The 20,264-nt window shown below is 35.5% G+C and overlaps 1 protein-coding gene across 1 annotated transcript in view; it reads left to right on the top strand.

Moving 5' to 3' along the window:
* Positions 1-15,089, top strand: part of PPP1R1C (protein phosphatase 1 regulatory inhibitor subunit 1C) — a 142,147-nt gene extending 127,058 nt beyond the window's left edge. Inside the window, exons 5-6 of the mRNA XM_010368693.2 lie at positions 4,740-4,834; positions 14,844-15,089. Of these exons, the coding sequence (XP_010366995.1) occupies positions 4,740-4,828 (89 nt within the window). The 3' untranslated portion in view covers positions 4,829-4,834; positions 14,844-15,089. The remainder of the gene's footprint in view (positions 1-4,739; positions 4,835-14,843) is intronic.
* Positions 15,090-20,264: the final 5,175 nt, after the last annotated feature.

Raw genomic sequence — 20,264 nt, 5'->3', positions numbered from 1 at the left:
TTTAGAATGATTTACATGGTCTAAAATATGTAGTTGATAAAACAAAATAAATCTATTTACATGTGCTACTCCCTATGTGAATTAGTTTTAAAATGTGTATTTGGGCCATTATGTCATTCGACGTTTTATTACTTTTTTGTAACTTATAGTACTCAAAACAGAGCTAATTTTTCAATAGTGCTGAATATTTCCTTTGTGGATTAGTAGCATCCTAGGATCTGCAAGTTTACATGTTCACCCTGCTACTCAATGCAGGAATCATCTATAACCTGCCTCAGAGATGAAACTATAGCTTTGACTTGAACATGTACAGTGATGAGGAACTCATTCATTTGTTTATTTCTGGGCAAACATAAAGAATTTGGGAATTTTCTTTTTTATATTGAGCTATAATCTGCCTATACACATAAATGTCAGCCGTGGAACCTATTTCTGCTCTTAGAAGCTACATAGATTAATTTTATTTCCTTTTCCAGTATTTGAGGAAATCGAAGTCAGTCTCTATTGTCCTCTATTAATTTCCTCTATGCTAAATATTCCAGTTTCATCTATAATTCCTCCAGAAAAGTGATGTCATAAAACTACCTTTTATCTCAATTCTCTTCTTAAACAGTCCTCTTAAAATGCAGATGAGAACTAGGCAACATGTTGCAGGAAAAGTCTGACCAACACGTGTTAGAGAGCAGTTCCCTTTCTTATACTGCCAACTTCGCTACTAGGAATACCACCAACACTGCCAGGAGCTCTGTGCCTGGATACACCAGGTCAAGTGAAATTGTAGTCACCTAAAATCCCTAACTGTAATTAATTAAGGTTGCCCTTATACTCTATTTTGTTTTTTTTTTAAGAACTAAATTAACCTTTCTAAAAACAAAAATTCTGTTGAACTCTACCTTAATTGCTTAGGCCATCATTCCAGCTCTTGGAAACCTTTACTCACTTTGTCATTCATGTCATCTTTTCTTCCAAATTTTGTGTTATCTAAAATGTAATGAGCCTCCTGTCTTTGGCTTCAAATTAATTGATTAAAAATATTGACCTGTGGTTTGCCAAATATAAAACTCCCTCTGTGGATTCAGTGTTCAAAATTCTTCACTCAGTTACTTCACAGCTTTGTTGAATCCACATTTAACCATTTGATCTACAGAATAGAGAAGACAGTAAATATTGTGTTCTGCTTGGGGTCAAAATTTCTTTCTTTTCCTTTTCTTTTATTGTCTACTTTCTTTTCTTCATTCCTTCATATTTTCATATGGCATAGCCTTGTCTTCTACGTGGTCCCTTTTACTGTGTGCTCATTTTGCTTTGAAGAAAAGAACCTCCAATGTGTTTTTTGGGATTCCTTGGCCTTCTGCCCATATGCAGCCCTGGCTGAGTCTGCCCTTGCTCCTGAGGTTGTTTGCCATGTACCAAGCCTCAAACCCTATGCAGTGGAGGGTTTTTCCTGATGCTCATTAGCATCTGGCAGAGGAGGAAGCTCTGAGTATTTCAACAACACCCCCAGACCAATTCATTTTCATCCATCTCTAGAATTACATCAAATGTAACCGTCTTCAAACATCAAATGGGGATTTAAAGAAAATTGAAACACAAATCATACATGTGTTTTGGGATGCAGGAGAGGTGTAGGGAGAAAGAAATTATTACATAGTCCTCAGCAGATTTTTCACTTTAATCTCAGCATTATTGCATCTATAATCAGATGAATATTTATGATGGGAAAAGAGAGAGATTGCTTTGAAGGTTGCTTCAAAGCACACATCAATCAATCATTTATTATCCAATTGAAAGACGATATTAGGGCCGGGCGCGGTGGCTCAAGCCTGTAATCCCAGCACTTTGGGAGGCCCAGACGGGCGGATCACAAGGTCAGGAGATCGAGACCATCCTGGCTAATACGGTGAAACCCCGTCTCTACTAAAGAATACAAAAAACTAGCCGGGCGACGAGGCGGGCGCCTGTTAGTCCCAGCTACTTGGGAGGCGGAGGCAGGAGAATGGCGTGAACCTGGGAGGCGGAGCTTGCAGTGAGCTGAGATCCGGCCACCGCACTCCAGCCTGGGCGACAGAGCCAGACTCCGTCTCACAAAAAAAAAAAAAAAAAAAAAAAAAAAAAAAAAAAAGACGATATTAGAGTAAACTGCTTTGGGAATCAAAGAATTTGTTGTAGATATTCTGCTGAACAGCTCTTTGGTAACATGTCACCTGCTCCTGCCTCATCAAAATGTTTCACCTGGAAATAGTTGTGTCACAATTGTATAGGGCTAAGGAAGACCTTCTAACATTTGTCCAAGTGAGTGATTTTACTTTGCAAAATGGCTTTTTCATATAATTTTGTGACCATTATTATTATAAAATAATTAAATGTGGATCAGGATAAACAAGCAGACCTATTCTCAAGTGTGGAAAGTGGGTAATTAATGGATTAATGAGTTAAACATCTTAATTATTGATTTTTTCCTTTATATTTAATCCTCTCATTTAGACAAGTCGATGTGGACATTAAATTATTACCTCTTATTTAAAGAACATTATCTCAATTTATTACTCTGTAGTTACCTTGTGGTAACTACAATTTATTATTTATTACTCTGTAGTTATCTTGTGGATGAAAAAGATGAGCTCTGGAGTCACTAGAACCTTTGCAAACCTGGCAAGATATAGTCAACTTCAGCTCAGGAAGAAGAGTGGCAGGTGGCTGAATGATTACTGTGCCTTAACATTTCAGAGGGAACCCCCAAGACCTTGGTGCCAGGTTAATTGGTACTCCAAACCTATGATAAATCCTAGAGAATGATGGAAAGTTTGGGTCAGCAGCCAGAAAGATAAAGGTGAAAATGAATCAGTGTCTCTTAATAATGGAACTTTATGACTTACTCATTCATACCCTCATTAATTCATTCAGTATTTGTTGAGGGACTACTATGTGTCAGAACTTCTCTTAGCATCACAATACCCTTATAACCTTGTACAAATCATTTATCTTCTCTAAGTCTAAATTTTACTAGACAGGTGTCTACCACAAGGAGTTGTGAGGTTTAGTGACTCATGTCTATAAGACTCCAGCAGAGTGACTGGTTGGACACTCAATAAACCCTCTTCCCTTTCCCTGAGCACTGAGACTTCTTTTTCAGGTAATTTATGGTAGTATGAGATGAATTCCATGTCTTAGTAACAAATTTCTCCCTACAGTGTTAGATCAAGAAGAATTGTGAATAATGTATGTTTTCAGATGAATTTACGTATTTAGATATTATTACAAGTGATAAAATATTTTTGCAATCCATAAAGTCCAAGGATGTCACTGTTTGCCATATAGCCCTCTGAGGCTTGCTGACAGCCATGCATGCAAACTTACACATTTCTTGAGACTCTTTGTTTTATAGCAAACGTGAATATGACTTCATTTCATTTATCAATTCTTACTGGAGTGTTTTTTTAGTAATACTTAAAAAATCTCATAAACTAATTTTATAAGATACAAAAAAGTGTAAAATTTCGCACATTAACCATCACTAGATGCATAAAGTTTCAGCTCCTCTGATGTCTTAACAGAATAGACTCGAGGGAAATGAAAGATAATTTTGTAGATTGAGTGTGGTTGTTGTAATTGTCTTCTGATTTATACCCTAAATTTGAAATAATTTTGAAAAAAGTCTAGAGATAGATTATTGTGGAACTGCCAAAGGCATATACCAAATTGTTACTTCATTAATTCAATCAATCATTTAGTCAATAAATATTAATGAGTACCTACTGTTTGCTAAGCACTGTGCCTGGGACTCCAAAATGAAATTACATATTTCTCAGCATCAAGGAGTTTTCTCTAATGAGAAAGATATGTGAACAAATACAGTTCTATAAGGTAATCAACAATAGATGTTCCAAGAGCAGGGGGAATATGAGAAAGTCTCTATCTACATGGGGAATTGAGGTAGCCATCAGAGAGGAGGCAAGCTGACACCAGAAGGATGAGTGGGAGATTATCAGGTGTGTGTAGGATGAAGATGTCTGGCAGTGAGAATAGAACAAGAAAAGTGTGAAAGCCTGAGGGAGCCTGGAGTGGCCAGGAGGAGAAGTAGGTTAGTGTTGTTAAGTGTAAATTACCCTGAAAGCAAGAAATGCTGGTGAGAAATGGTAGAGAGCCCAGATTACAAGAGCCTTGTATAGCAGGCAAATGTATGCCAATGTTTTTCCCACTGTGTAGGTTGTGGGGGAAGTTATTGAAGAATTTTGAGTAGAGAAGTTCCATAATCACATTGGTATGTTTAGGTTCTGAGAGAAGATTCACAATATTGTGATTGTTTTGTTGTTTATAAGATACAGAAATGGCACGCACACCCTTTTTTTCCTGGGGGTTTCAATAGTTCTTATTGTAATATAATTGAGGGATGCCAAAAGCAATATTTGAACTAAGTGATACATTAGAATTATAGAATTATAATAAGAATCTGTGAGCAGATTTTTAGTTCACAGGTTTTTAATAGGCTGTGATGCAATCCCTAATGGAGAAGCTTTAATGATGAAAGATAGCCTGCCTCTAATGGAAATTCATCTGGGTATGTTTTTATTGCTCAGTGAATTAAAAGGTTTTTATAGGATTACATTGTTAAGATTCTCGGAGAAAAACATATAAACAGCAAATGAAAACTTTCCACTCTTCTTTATCTCTTGCAGCAAAGCGGTTACTATTCCAGAAATGAAAATCATTTAAATTTTGCATAATTTTTATGATTTCAGGGGTTAAGCATCTGAAAGGCCAGAATGAATCAGCATTCCCTGAAGAAGAAGAAGGCACCAGTGAAAGAGAGGAGCAGCAGGACCACTAATTACTGGTCTGCAGCAAGAAGGCTTCTTGGAAATAACTGAACTATTAACTTTTCTGAATATTCCATGGAATTCCACTGCTTAATTTCCGAAAGATCCTCCATCTCTGCACCCCCATTCATACAGTAGCTATGCACCTCCTGGAAGTCTCCTTAACTGAACTTTAGAACTAAGTATCCATTGTTCCACATCACTTACAATTAAAGAATAAGCATTTATTTTACAGTGATTCTGCTTTTTAACTATGTAAAAATTTGCAGACATGTGACTGTTCTAACTTTAATACTGCCAGAGCTTAATCCTTGATGTCCTACTGATAAGGTTTGCATTCTAACAACACATGTAAATAACATCACTTTAAGAGTAAAAAATAAATAGTAAATACATTTAGACATGAGTGTGTGTGTATGTGTGTATGTGTGTGTGGGCTTAACTTAAAGAGAAATATCTAATAAAACTTTTATCTTAAGTTTTGCATTGATCAAATTTCTGTATCCAGAACAGAATATAATGTTTATTTTTAAATGATGAAGAAATGCCAGTTTTCTTGATTCAGTACACTACAACTTTAGATACTAAACATCTTTTTCCCACCAACAACACATTAATGGTTGATTATAAAACTTTAGAACTGTCTTCATTTTCTAAGCTGCTAGATATATATTTCCTAGCATTTTCTCTAGTTATTAAGAAAGAAAAATGATAAATCTAAAAATCTATGCCAAATCTTCCTACCCCCTTCTTTAGCTATTACTTTAAATTTGGGTCATCTATTTCCTATTACATTTTGATAAATAATTAGCAGTTTATAAATCTTCCATATCAAAAAATAAGAAATTCCATTAATTCATGCATATAATCATTTATTCATTAATTAAATAAATATCTTTTATGAGCTTATCCCTAGGAAGGTACTCTGCTGGGAATTATGAAAATAAAAGAAACATACTTTTACCCCTATAGAACTGGCAGAAAAGATTATAGCATTAGCATAAAGCAAGATTTTATATGATAATATTATTTATTGAATAATTTAAAGTTCTGGGCATTTTGAACAATTTTAATTATACATTATTTGTGAAGGCAAAGTATCTAAACTACAAAATTTAGGGGGAATGGAAGAATACCCAATTTGGTTCCTTTATTACTAATATTAATGAAATTCAAATGTATCATGGATAAAAAAATGGAAAGATTTCTCAGAACTTAGTAAAGGAAAAATGAAGGCAGGAAGAAAAAATCAAATGTGTAATCCACGGTGGGATCTTAATATCAAGATTCAAATTTGTAAAATGATTGCTTTTAATTTTGAACATGAGTTTTGTAATGTAGAAGTTAAGAGAGTTTTATGGAGCTGTCAGAGAATGCAGTGAGTTGACAACATTTTCCGTAGTATTTTTCTCCAAGAAAATAAGTGTGAAACCCATTGATAAGCATACCACAAGTATAAATGACTATTCTAGTTTAATCTCTCTCTCTTCTTCCTTCTTTCCTTTCTGTCTTTCTCCCTCCCTCCTTCCCTTCCTTTCTTTCTTCCTTTTCTCTCTCCCTCTCTCCCCTTCTCCCTCTCCTTCTCTGCCTTTCTCCACCACTCCCTTGACTTTTTCTTTGTTAAGCCAAAACTTTCTGGATTTTCTATACCACCTGCTATGACTCTGTTTATTTCCCAAGTTTCTCTCTACTTAAAACCTGATTAAGGCCCTTATTTTAAGTGATTTTGAATTATTTGTGTTTGGAAAACATCTTAATGCCCCTTGAGAGTATTTGAGACACCCTGAGGTGCTAAAACATAGCATTGCCCTACCCTTTTCTTGAACAGATGCTTTAAAAATGCTTTTTCAAAAGGACTCAGGCAAACAAAAAGAAACCAAAGCTTTTGCTGATTTTGTAACATCATTTAGGGTAATATACAGGATAGTTTCTGGATTTTTCTGTTCTGTTCTCCATTCCTAAAAACACAAAGAAATCAACATTAAGAGCGTAAGTTTTCTTTGGGAAATGTTGGTTTCTTCCATTCTGTTCTCCACTCTCAAAACACAAAGAGATCACAATTAAAAGCTTAAGTTTTCCTTGGGAAATATGTTGACTTTCTCAGAAATTTGAAGGAAACCAGTTGAGATAATGGCTTTTCACTTTACTTTTCACACAATTATAGTTTACAAAATTTTTTTTTCTAGGAGGCAACTTGGCTTCAGTTTGGCAGAATGGGCAAAGAAACTGACGAAAGCAAAACAAAACAGAAACTGTATTTCCCAGATCACATTTATAATATAATTGTTAGTAGCTGGGCTTTGAGTTATTCTGACTTGGATTCAACTACAGGCTCTACCAGATTTCAGACTCAGTTTCTTCATTTGTAAAGTGGGTACAATCATACCTAACCTACTGGGTTATTGTGAGGCTTAAATGAGATAAGACCTATAAAATACTTAGCCAAGCTTAGTGAGCATTTAATAATTGGTGTATATTATTATTAGAGTTAGAAAGGACTTCAGAGGACTTCTGTCTTAACTTTATCTACTTCATGATCCTCTTCAACATTATGAACAAGTGATTAATCACCCCACTTATTTATTTTTATTTTATTTATTTATTTATTTATTTATTTATTTATTTATTTATTTGAGATGGAGTCTCTCTCTGTCACCAGACTGGAGTGCAGTGGCGCCATCTCGGCTCACTGCAACCTCCACCTCCCCAGTTCAAGCGATTGCCCTGCCTCAGCCTCCCAAGTAGCTGGGACTACAGGTGCCCACTACCACGCCCAGCTGATTTTTTTTTTTTTTTTTTTTTTTTTTGTATTTTACTAGAGACGGGGTTTAACCATATTGTCCAGAATGGTCTCAATGTCCTGACCTCGTGATCCGCCCGCCTCGGCCTCCTAAAGTGCTGGGATTACAGACATGAGCCACTGTGCCCGGCGTACCCTAGTTATTCTTGAATAACTCCCGTTCCAAGCCAATCAAAGAGCTCCGATTGTTCTTCTGCGTGTTAAACTCTCCCCTTCTACACCTTTTCTGTTTCTTTGATTCATCTTTGAAAACTCCAGATATTAAGAACATTGTGATGTCATTTCTTTGATAAAATGTCATCAGTTCCTCCCAAACTTCTCTTATCCTTCTAGCCACTCACTTTTGGATCCTGTTTAATTGTTTACACTGACTCTAAGAAAGGCTCTGTCAGGTGAACAAATTAGGAGTTATTTTTCTATCCTCTTATACATGAGAAACAGGCAGAGTGTGGCAGAGTCAGGCAGGATTCTTGACTAGAGTTATTTCTATTGGACGATAATTTTGTAACCCTTTATTCTTCCCAGAGTTATCCAAGGTAAGGGTATTTATAAAAAAAATACTCAGACTAATTTTTTTACCATTCACTTTTAGTGTTAATTTAATAATATGCCAATGTTTTATACATTATGGAGAACAATATAATTTTAGGCTGGCCAGGAACAAATCTTTTTATTTTTGTAGTTATAAATATGATTATAATATGCATTAGAAGAAATACATATCCAGCAAACCCAAATCCATGATTCCATACCTATTATTGCTTAGGATGAGGCAAGTTTAAAGTGTGAGTATATTTTAGGTTTATTTAAAGAAAAATATAGTAGACATGGTACCGCCAAATCACAAAAGTAATATATAATTGAATGAAAGTTTGAAAGCACTAGTTTTTGTTTTGTTTTTTGTTTTTGTTTTTGTTTTTGAGGAAATGATAATTTTATTGGGATTGGTAACCGCTTTGGTTATGTAGGGACAATGTGCCCATTTTAACAGATGCATATTTAAATATGAAAGGATAAAATGACATGATGTGTGAGATTTACTTTTAAATACATAAGTCAAAACAGACATAAAGCAAGAAAGAAAAATAACAAAATATTGTTAGATAAATCAAGTAGCTGAAATGTTCAAGAAACTAGGTCAGTGGTACTGTGAGATGTCCTATATTCTGGATTTGTCTCTGTTTTTTCCTGGCAGTATTTCTTTCTTTTTTTTCTTTTTTAGTTTATTACTATACTTTAAGTTCTGAGATACCTGTGCAGAATGTGCAGGTTTGTTACATAGGTATACACGTGCCATGGTGGTTTGCTGCACCCATCAACCTGTCATCTACCTTAGGTATTTCTCCTAATGCTATCCCTCCCCAGCCCCCACCCCTTGACAGGCCCCCGTGTGTGATGTTCCCCTCCCTGTGCCCATATGTTCTCATTGTCTGACTTCCACTTATGAGGGAGAACAGGCAGTGTTTGTTTTCTGTTCTTGTGTTAGTTTGCTCAGAATGATGGTTTCTAGCTTCATCCACGTCCCTGCAAAGGACATGAACTCATTCTTTTTAAGGCTGCATAGTATTCCATAGTATATATGTGCCACATTTTCTTCATTCAGTCTATCATGGATGGACATTTGTGTTGGTTCCAAGTCTTTGCTTTTGTGAATAGTGTGGCAAAAAACATACGTGTGCATGCGTCTTTATAGTAGAATGATTCATAATCCTTTAGGTATGTACCCAGGAATGGGATTGCCGGGTCAAATGGTATTTCTAGTTCTAGATCCTTGAGAAATCACCACACTGTCTTCCACAATGGTTGCACTAGTTTACACTCCCACCAACAATGTAAAAGTGTTCCTATTTCTTCACATCCTCTCCAGCATCTGTTGTTTCCTGACTTTTTAATGATCACCATTTTAACTGGTGTGGGACGGTATCTCATGGTGGTTTTGATTTGCATTTCTCTAGTGACATGCGATGATAAGTTTTTTTTTTTTTATCATATGTTTGTTGACCGCATAAATATCTTCTTTTGAAAAGTGTCTGTTCGTATCCTTCGCCCACTTTTTGATGGGGTTTTTGTTTTTTTCTTGTAAATTTGTTTAAGTTCCTTGTAGATTCCGGGTATTAGCCCTTTATCAAATGGATAGATTGCAAAAATTTTCTCCCATTCTGTAGGTTGCCTGTTCACTTTGATGGTAGTTTCTTTTGCCGTGCAGAAGCTCTTTTGTTTAATTAGACCCATTTGTCAAGTTTGGCTTTTGTTACCATCGCTTTTGGTGTTTTAGTCATGAAAACTTTGCCCATCGCTATGTCCTGAATGGTATTGCCTAGGTTTTCTTCTAGGGTTTTTAGGATTTTAGGTTGTACATTTAAATCTTCAATCCATCTTGAGTTAATTTTTGTATAAGGTGTAAGGAAGGGATCCAGTTTCAGTTTTCTGCATATGGCTAGCCAGTTTTCCCCAACACCATTTATTAAATAGGGAATGCTTTCCACATTGCTTGTTTTTGTCAGGATTGTCAATGATCAGATAGTTGTAGATGTGTGGCATTATTTCTGAGACCTCTGCTCTGTTCCATTGGTCTATATATCTGTTTTGGTACCACTACCATGCTGTTTCGGTTCCTGTAGCCTTGTAATACAATTTGAAGTCAAGTAGTGTGATGCCTCCAGCTTTGTTCTTTTTGTTAGGATTGTCTTGGTCATAAGGGCTCTTCTTTTGGTTCCATATGAAGTTTAAAGTAGGTTTTTTTCTAATTTTGTGAAGAAAGTCAATGGGAGCTTGATGGTAATAGCATTGAATCTATAAGTTACTTTGAGCAGGATGGCCATTTTCATGATATTGGTTCTTCCTATCCATGAGGATGGAATGTTTTTCCATTTGTTTGTGTCCTCTCTTATTTCCTTGAGCAGTGGTTTGTAGTTCTCCTTGGAGAGGTCCTTCATATCCCTTGTAAGTTGCATTCCTAGGTATTTTATTGTCTTTGTAGCAATTGTGAATGGGACTTCACTCATGATGTTGCTCTCTATTATTGGTGTATAGGAATGCTTGTGATTTTTGCAAATTGATTTTGTATCCTGAGACTTCACTGAAGTTGCTTATAAGCTTAAGGAGTTTTTGGACTGAGATGATGGGGTTTTCTAAATATATAATTGTGTCATCTGCAAACAGAGATAATTTGACTTCCTCTCTTCCTATTTTAATACCCTTTATCTTTCTCTTGCCTGAGTGCCCTGGCCAGATCTTCCAATACTATGTTGAATAGAAGTGGTGAGAGAGAGCATCCTTGTCTTGCTGCACAAGACAAGGTTTTCAAAGGGAATGGTAGAATTTTGCCCATTCAGTATGATATTGGCTGTGGGTTTCTCATAAATACCTCTTATTATTTTGAGATAAGTTGCATCAATACATAGTTTATTGAGTGTTTTTAGCATGAAGGAGTGTTGAATTTTAACAAAAGACTTTTCTGCATCTATTGAGATAATCATGTGGTTTTTGTCATTGGTTCTGTTTACAGGGTGGATGATGTTTTTTGATTTGTGTATGTTGAACCAGCCTTGCATCCTAGGGATGAAGCCGACTTGATCATACTAGATAAGTTTTTTGATGTGCTGCTGGATTCTGTTTGTCAGTATTCTATTGAGGGTTTTCACATCGATGTTCATCAGGTATATTGGCCTGAAATTTTCTTTTTTTTGTTGTGTCTCTGCCAGGTTTTGGTATCATGATGATGCTAGCCTCATAAAATGAGTTAGGGAAGAGTCCCTCTTTTTCTGTGTTTGGAATAGTTTTAGAAGGAAAGGCACCAGCTCCTCTTTGTATCTCTGGTAGAATTTGGCTGTGAATCCATCTGGTCCTGGGCTTTTTGGTTGGTAGGCTATTAATTACTACCTCAATTTCAGAACTTGTTATTGGTCTATTCAGAGATTCGATTTCTCCCTAGTTTAGTCTTGGGAGAGTGTATATGTCCTGGAATCTATCCATTTATTCTAGATTTTCTAGTTTATTTGTGTAGAGGTGTTTATAATATTCTCTGATGGTAGTTTATAGTTCTGTGGGATCAGTGGTGATATCCCCTTTATAATTTTTTTATTGTGTCTATTTGATTCTTCTCTCTTTTATTAGTCTGGCTAGCAGTCTATCTATTTCATTAATCTTTCCAAAGAACCAGCTCCTGGATTCATTAATTTTTTGAAGGGGTTTTTGTGTCTCTATCTCCTTCACTTCTGCTCTGCTATTAGTTATTTCTTGGCTTCTGCAAGCTTTTGAATGTGTTTGCTCTTGCTTCTCTACTTCTTTTAATTGTGATGTTAGGGTGTCAATTTTAGATCTTTCCAACTTTCTTTTGTGGGCATTTAGGAAGTACTGGTTTTAAATATTGTCATAGCAAACAACTTAAGTGTAAGTGTTACAGAGTTCATTTAACTGTGATATAGATTTATGCATTCATAAATAAATCATGTATGTTGTATTTTTTAAAAGTCTTTATATGTTTTTTTAGCTACTATCAAAAAGCAGTTTAATTGCAAAATGAATAATAGAAAAAGCATGTCTACTCACATTAAAGTGTTTATATACATATACAATTTTTAGTATTTGCTTTCTCTGAGTAAGCAGAATGTAGAAGAAATGCCCTTACTTATTTTCTAAGTCAGTGATTCCAAAAACCAGTCCTCAAAGCTCCATTAGTTGCAATAATTAAATAAGAAATATCTATGTTGCTGAAATGTCTATTTTGTCTATGTTAACAAAATTATTAGATTTTATGACATCATAACATTTTGAAGAACTATATCAGAGAAGAGCTTTATAAAAATGCTGGGGAGAATGTTCGATTTTAAATGACATTTTAAGTAGTAAACATCTCACATAATTCATACAGTAATGCAGCATTGTCCTGTAAATTGTGAAATAATCTATATGCATGGTAGGTGCCTGATGACATTTTGCAAAGAGGCTACCACTCAACTGTAGGTCGTTCCTTGACATTTATTTTGTGGACACAGACATTGTGTGTAGGGGTGCAGTCACTTCCCCTACTGAGTATAATAATATATTTCATGCAGGCAATGGAGACTTGGGCTATAGAGGGAAGATGAACAAGAGAGTGGATTAGAGAGAAAAGTAGGCAAAGGAGGGAATTTGTAACTTGCAGACAAGGGAAAAATTCTTGATGGAGTAAATTAAAATGATAATGGATTCATCTTTGTTTTTAATTTCTTACTCTACAAACATGACTTAACAGGGTTTTCCCTTTTCTCAGAATTTCAGTAACAATGAAGCTAACTTTAAGGAATGAACATAGAGAGAATCCCAGCAGTATATAAAATTATTATCATATTAGCATCCTAAAAGTAACAGAATATTAGAGTGTATTCAGCACATAATTCTTCTGAACAAGTGTTAACTTACAAGGCAGACAGGTACCAGAAGTCCAGCTGAAGTTTATTGACATAAACTTGTAAGGTTTGTGGAGCACATTACCATGACTTTGTTTTCAAGAAGTGAGAGCAGTCTAGAGGCGCTAGCATTTTCTGAGCTGGAAAATGAGTCAGAGTTCTGGTCTATGTCCTTCATTTTACAGGTAGAAAAAGTGAGGCCTAGAGAATTTTTCTTCAAATTTACACTTAGAAAGTTCAAAATTGTGTTATGTAGAAAATTATTTGGCAGCAAATAAAAGAAAAAAAACAGCAAACAATGGTGTAGAGGTATGTTTATGTCAAGAAATAAAATGTCTAGAACTGGAACAGTGAATTAAGATGCCAACAAGCAACAGGCAATTTTCATTTTCCTTAACATTCTCAGAGTTATAAACTCACATCTCAACCAAGCTGCTGCTCCAGGCATCTGGTCGGTCCAAGTAGAAAGAACAGTGGGAAGAAAAGGGGGAAGAACCAATAGCAAAGAAGCAAAACTTTTTCAGAAACCTTCAACTAATGTCTCATGGGCCAGAACTGTGTCACCGGACTATCCCTTGATGTAATGGTGTTGGAGAAAGTAAATATTTTTAACCAGGTGCCTTGCCACATCCCAGCTAAATTAGGGTTCTCATTGTGAAAGTGAGCGTAGGTATTTGTTGAACGTTCAGCACTATCTGATTCCCAAGTGAACAGAGTTTTGGGATTTTCTTTTCCTTAAGGCATGTAAATGAACCACAGACTCTTCCTATTTGTCAAGGAGTTGAAAATATTAACATTCTATAGGCATTTGTGCTAATTAAAAATGCATATGTTAGGTAATGTGGGCTGGATAGAACCAGTCAGATATTATTAACTATTCTATGCTGTTTTTCACAGGATTATTTGGTGAAGTTTTAAAAGGTATCCTTTGCAAACACAAGACCAAAATTCAGGTTCATTATTCAATAAATATGTATGAATACCTATGACATGCTAAACATTGTTTAAGTGCTGGGGATTCTAAGTATTAATAAGATAGTCAGAGTCCTTAAACTGATGGGTGTATATTTTAGTGTTTGAACACAGTCAAATGCATGTAAACTAATAAAGTAATGAAATCACTTCTGATAATGATAAATTTCTGGAAGGAAATAAAACAAGGTAATATTGCAAAAGGTAGTGTCTCCTTTTTATCAAAACTGTGTGACATTGGGCAAGTCCTTTAACCAGTCTAGAACTGAGTTGTCTGCTCAGTAAAATGTGGAGAATGATACAATAGAAGATCAGATAATCTTGTCAGGGCCCCTCTGACTCTTAAGATCTATTTCTCCTTTCTAATTTTCTTATAAGAACTGCAGGCAAGTTGTAAAGGAGAAAAGAAGAGATCGGAAAGCAGCAGTATTATGAGAATATGGGTTCAGAAGAGAAAAGATACCTGTGTGCTTGCATGACAGCCAACAGAATAAAATTGCTTGAGTTAGAAATGCATGAACACACACATGCATATGTATGTATGTATGCATGTATGTATGTAATAAAATGAGCATTGTAACCAGTTGATTTCTGTCTTTAAAAATTTCCCTTTAGAAAATGACCTAAATAGTGACGATCCGTTTTTTGCTTGTTGTTTGTTTTTAAAATTTAGAAGTTCTTCCAGGAAAACTTTCCTCTTACAAATCACTAACTGGATAATTGGCTCTATCCTAGCACACAAACTTTGTTGCTACTAAGTGCTGCATACCAGATTTTTCCCTTTACAGAGATTTACATGACATGGTATTAAATCCTCTGGAAAGTTTCCACTGTGTTCTGAAGTATTTTCTTTTTCTCCTCCAGGTGCAAAATGAGTTGATAACAACCAGAAGTTGACTTGTTAGTGCTGTGCTTCTACTTGAGCTTGGAAAAATCCCAACACAAAACAAACACCACCTCCGATTCCATCATGATGCCACATTGCTTCCTACTGGATCACCTCCTGAAGCACTTTAGATATTTCATACATAAGTATTGACATGTTTTTCGGAAGCTGTTTCTTCACTTATCGCTTTTTTCTAATAATTTATATTACACCATTTGCCAAGTTCTTCCCTGTGGTTTTAGTTTATTTCTCTCTACTACTAAAAAAGGGATCTTGAGTGTAGGTAAATTTTAAGTGATTCATTTTTAGTTTTTCTAATTCTGGAATCTGAGCCTTCTCTTACAACAGGAAGTCTTTCAAACACATTTTTTTTTGTTGTTGTTTCTTTTTCAAATTCCACTGTGTTTACTTATTGCTTTGTTTCTTTTTCAAATTCCATTGGTCTTGATTTAATTTAGTTCTACAAATTTTATTGATAGTCTACTACCTGCCAACTACTGAATTAAACAGCAGACTTCTAAAAATAAAAAGGTTATTTTATTGTCGTTGCCATCTTGCTAGTAAAGATTTGTTCAATTATTTATAATTAATTAAGTGGCTTCACCTATGTTTCTCTGTTAATAATCACATTAAATATGTATGACAGGTAGCATTTATGTAATAGATAAGAAAACTAGAGTCCAAAGAAAATAAGTGGCCCCAAATGAACCAATAATCCTACAAACCCTTCCACTAACTAGCCTCTGACCTGTTTGAGTTGTGATAGATTTTAGGATAGAAAAGCCCATTCTCCTTAGGAGCCATAGACTTTTATTCTTTCTTATATTGTCTTATATATTGACTTAGAGCTAAACTTCCTGCAATTCAGACATAAAGCATAGGCAGATACTTTTGCTAATGAGGCTAAGGTGGGAAGAAAACTCGGAGTTCTGCTTCAAACTGAGATGGCCTATAAGAAATAAAAGAAAGTAAATAAAGAAGTAAGTAAGTAAGTAATAAATAATAAAGAAAGTAAAGAAGTAAAAGAGAAATAAAAGAAATAAATTTGAAACTTTTAAAAAAGTATTTGGTTCATCTAAAAATATTTCGTATGTCTAAATCTATATTTTAAAAATAACTTTTATGACGTAAAATGAGAGAATTGCTGAGTTTATGACAATCTTAGGTATAACCTTTTCTTAAAGAACAAGGCATCGATCTTTAATTTGTTTCCCTTTCTTGATTTCTCATAAGTTGCAAAACAAAAATAAAAATAATTTCACAAATTGTTCATTATCAGTATCCTCCCTACTTGCCCCAGGATTTAAGTACTAACTTTTAGTTCCTACTCCTGGACTTTGTATTGCCAAAGAAATAAAAATAATATGAAAAAGCATAATCACCCAGACCTACATGCAGAATTGTGGATTATGCTGTAGATATTAGATCACTGAAAAGGAACAATATACTACTTAATGAGGGCCAAAGACAACATTCTACCTGCTGTTCCCTTCAAGCTGAGGAATGAGTTTAATTGACTTCAAAGTCCCATTATTCTCAAAAGTAGCAAAGGTACAACATGGCTTGGTAGGAATCAAAGGAAGGGAACAACAAGAACTTAAAGAATAGTTTGCAGATGGTTGAACATCTCTTTAACAATTAGAGAAGAATATTTTTTCTTTCTTTATTGTTTACAGAGACCAACATTTTTCAAGGCCTTGCAGTAGACGAGTGAGTCTCCTGTTACATTTCTCCTGCAGCATATATTCTGTGGATGTGTTTTCCTAAGCAGACTAATTATATTACCATATGTTGCTCTCTTCTTTTGCCCTCATGAAACATAGATTTTTCTATTTTGAATTTGTCACCTGTTTGTTACATTTGTCAAGTGTTTTAAACATTACATTGGTCCTTTATTTGCTTTTGAGAACACCCAATATTCTAAAAATTAAAATGACATGAAGGTCAATTCTAAGACAGGAATTATACTACTAAATCCTGGACTCGCATACGATAACAAGCTTGAGCTACACATTTTCATTGTCAGAATAAATGGAATATATAGGAAAGAGTTCATTACAACTGCTTAGTACCTAAATAAGATTTTTCAAAGTGATTTTTTTTGTAGTATTGGCAGAACAGTATTAAAAATTAGACATTGTCATCATAAACACCCAAGCCTGTATCTGTAAAAGATAATTTAATGCAATATTTTGGGGAAAATATAGTTGCCAAAATTAATCACCTTGTTTTCTTTCATTGTGCAATGTGGAGTTAAAATTTTTTTCTATTGAGCAATGTGTGTGTGTGTGTGTGTGTGTCTATAATTTATATATGTGTTTGTATACATCTCTATATACACAGGTATGTGTATGCAAAATATGTATATATACACATATATAAAAATGTACACTAAATATGTATATGTGTATATACATAAAATGCTTTGCTATACAGAAATTAAAAAGAAGCTTTTTAAAAGAAAGATAGAGAAGAAATTTAACCTGATTTTTATTAAATTAAGCACAGAGAATAAAACTTCACTAAAGGGCCGGGTGCAGCGGCTCAAGCCTGTAATCCCAGCACTTTGGGAGGCCAAGGCTGGCAGATCACTTGAGGTCAGGTGTTTGAGAATAGCCTCGCCAATATGGTGAAACCCTGGCTCTACTAAAAACACAAAAATTAGCCGGGCATGACAGCACATGCCTGTAGTCCCAGCTACTCAGGAGACTGAGGCAGGAGAATTGTTTCAACTGGGGAGTTGGAGGTTGCAGTGAGCCAATATCGTGCCACTGCACTCCAGCCTGGGTGACAGAGCGAGACTCCGTCTCAAAAACAAACAAACAAACAAACAAAAAAACACTTTACTAAATAAATACCTCAAAAAGTTATAATTTCTGCATTTCCGTCTGTTAGGGAGAAGCCAGGTGAGAACAGCGGAGGACATCCAGAGTAAACTGGACACAGTAATAGAGGTGAGGAGGTTCTCACAAAGGGCACCTCTGGTGGAAAGAGAAAGATGGCCAGAGGGAGAGGACCTGAGGGAGGGCAAGGCCAGCTCCTTCCCTCTCCCTCTCTGGCTATGCAACTTATTCTTAGCAGCTTCCTGTCCACTGCTGCTAAGTCATCCCCACATGAATATGTCTTTTGCACCATGGCTGTTTTCCTTTTGCCCCCATTTCTATCTGAGGAAAGGTTTGATGATTATTTCAGTGTTGACTCACTCGACTTTTAGACTGCATCTGACTTACCATCCTTGTTGAATGCGTCTGTTCCTCTCACATGGACAGTTTCCACATTATGAAAAGTCCTCTCCTTTTTCATTTCCTCTGCAGAAAGCTTGTTTTGCTAATGAAAAGTCCGTGAAATCGGGGGAGTTTGCTGCTCTGTGTGTGTGTGTGTGTGTATGGGCGTATGTGTGTATGTGTACATAGTTTTCCTCTTTGAGAAACTGCTATTGTTGCTTCGCAGTGCACTTGGATGTCTGATTTTTTTTATTTAACGAACAGTCTAGGAAATATAAAGGTTACTGTTATTTTATTTTTATGCTGATATTTTTCTCTTTAATATTTGCATTAAAATTGTTCCCCCAAATAGAATAGCTACATGATAAAGCAACCAACCAAATAAACATATCCACCTATACCTATATATGTAAATCTATATATTAATCTTTCTGTATCTAATTAATATATATGTATAATTTAGCCTTTCCTCTCAAACAAGGACATAAGTGGTAAATTAATGATAATATAATCTTTACTCTGGAATGGCTGGTCTACTCTGCATGGAGCAACCTCTCCATCATGTGCACTTTTAAGATATTGCTACCGAAGTTAAAGCCATGCTATGCTCTTGAAACTGTAAATATCAATTAATTTTAAAAGAAAGGGATGAAGCTCTAGGTAGGTTTTTATTTGTATAGCTCATATTATTTCTGTTTTTCTATGTGTCAGGTGATATTCTCAGAACCTTATATAGAACATTTCATTTAATAATTCCAAAAGTACCTATTAGATAGGCACTCTTATTATTTCCATTTTATAGATGAAAAAATGTAAGCTTGTCCAAGACCATAGCACTGGTAAATGACAAAGTTAAGTCCAAAATTGAACTGAAGGCCAAATTTCATGAAATATCTTGGGTGAGATATTTCTTGCCTCAGGTCTTCCACATAAAATTTAACAAATTTAATGGTATCTGGATAAATACAAAATCATATCATTTTCTGTTCATGAAGGACCAACAATGGGTCAGGTACTGTCTGAACCCTTCAAATATTCTTTGTCATTATTTTGCCATTCTATCAAAGTATTAATGGTTAAGAAATGTCTTCAGATTAGGAAACGTTAAGATTAGCAGCTACCAATCACCAGTGACTAAGAATTAGATTCATTATTGTTCTAAGTCCTGTATGGTTCCATTATTAATCGTCAAGGCTGTAGGAAATCGACTAGGAAATGTGGGCTTTTCTCCTTAGCAAAGTCTAGGATTTGCTGTTGCGGACATATCTCTACACTAGGAGGCCCATCTCCCCAAGCATACAGGCGAGAGAGATGAAGAGATCTTATTATTTCTCTCACATAATTCAGGTTTGCTTTTAGTATGCTATTAAGAATTAATGCACTCCTCATTTGTCTGCTCTGAGAAAAAAAAAAAAAACATAAATGGCTTTTGGAATTTTGCAGATCTAAAGTGCTTGAAAAGTGGGTCTTATTTTTACTTAATTAACTGGAGATGTTATCTGAAAAGGACTGACTCAATCACATACCAAGCAGGACAAATAATAATACACTTTTCTTTCCTGCCTTCATTCATTTATTCACATCCGTTTATTCAACACATATTTACTGAACACTTAATGTGTGTAAAACTCAGTGCTTTTTTCCCTAAAAACCCAGCAGCAAGTGTATGATAGAGAGCTGCAATTCTCTTGCACAGAGGGATAGCAGATCAGCGTTCATCCAAAGAGGAGATGGAGTTCTGGTTAGAAGAATGAGAAGAGGCTTTGCGAGACAGCGGGCAAATGCATAGATCCTTAGAGGAAGGAGGGACTGTGACAGGTAAAGATGGCAAAGGGAGCAGCAAGACTTAGGCAGAAGAGTCACTCAGTGCAAAGGCATCAGGAACAGTGAATACTGTAATGAAGGCTATAACTGAAAATGGACTGGATTAGGCAGTGAGGGACTTTGAACATTGTGCTAAGGAGTTTAAGCTTTACCTGCCGGCCAGTGGCTCTCAAAGCGAGATCTCCAGTCTACTAGCATTAGCTTTGCTTCAGGCCCCATCCCAGACCTACTGAATCAGAATCTCTGGGGATGGGGCTTAGAGTTCTGTAGTTTAACAAACCTCAAGGCTGTGCTGATGCATGCTAAGGGTTGAGAACCAGTGCTGTAGTCAGGCCTTCCAAACAGATGTGT

Source organism: Rhinopithecus roxellana, chromosome 14 (assembly GCF_007565055.1).
Source record: "Rhinopithecus roxellana isolate Shanxi Qingling chromosome 14, ASM756505v1, whole genome shotgun sequence".
In the NCBI taxonomy this organism is placed as follows: domain Eukaryota; kingdom Metazoa; phylum Chordata; class Mammalia; order Primates; family Cercopithecidae; genus Rhinopithecus; species Rhinopithecus roxellana.
This window is presented reverse-complemented; position numbering and strand designations above follow the sequence as displayed.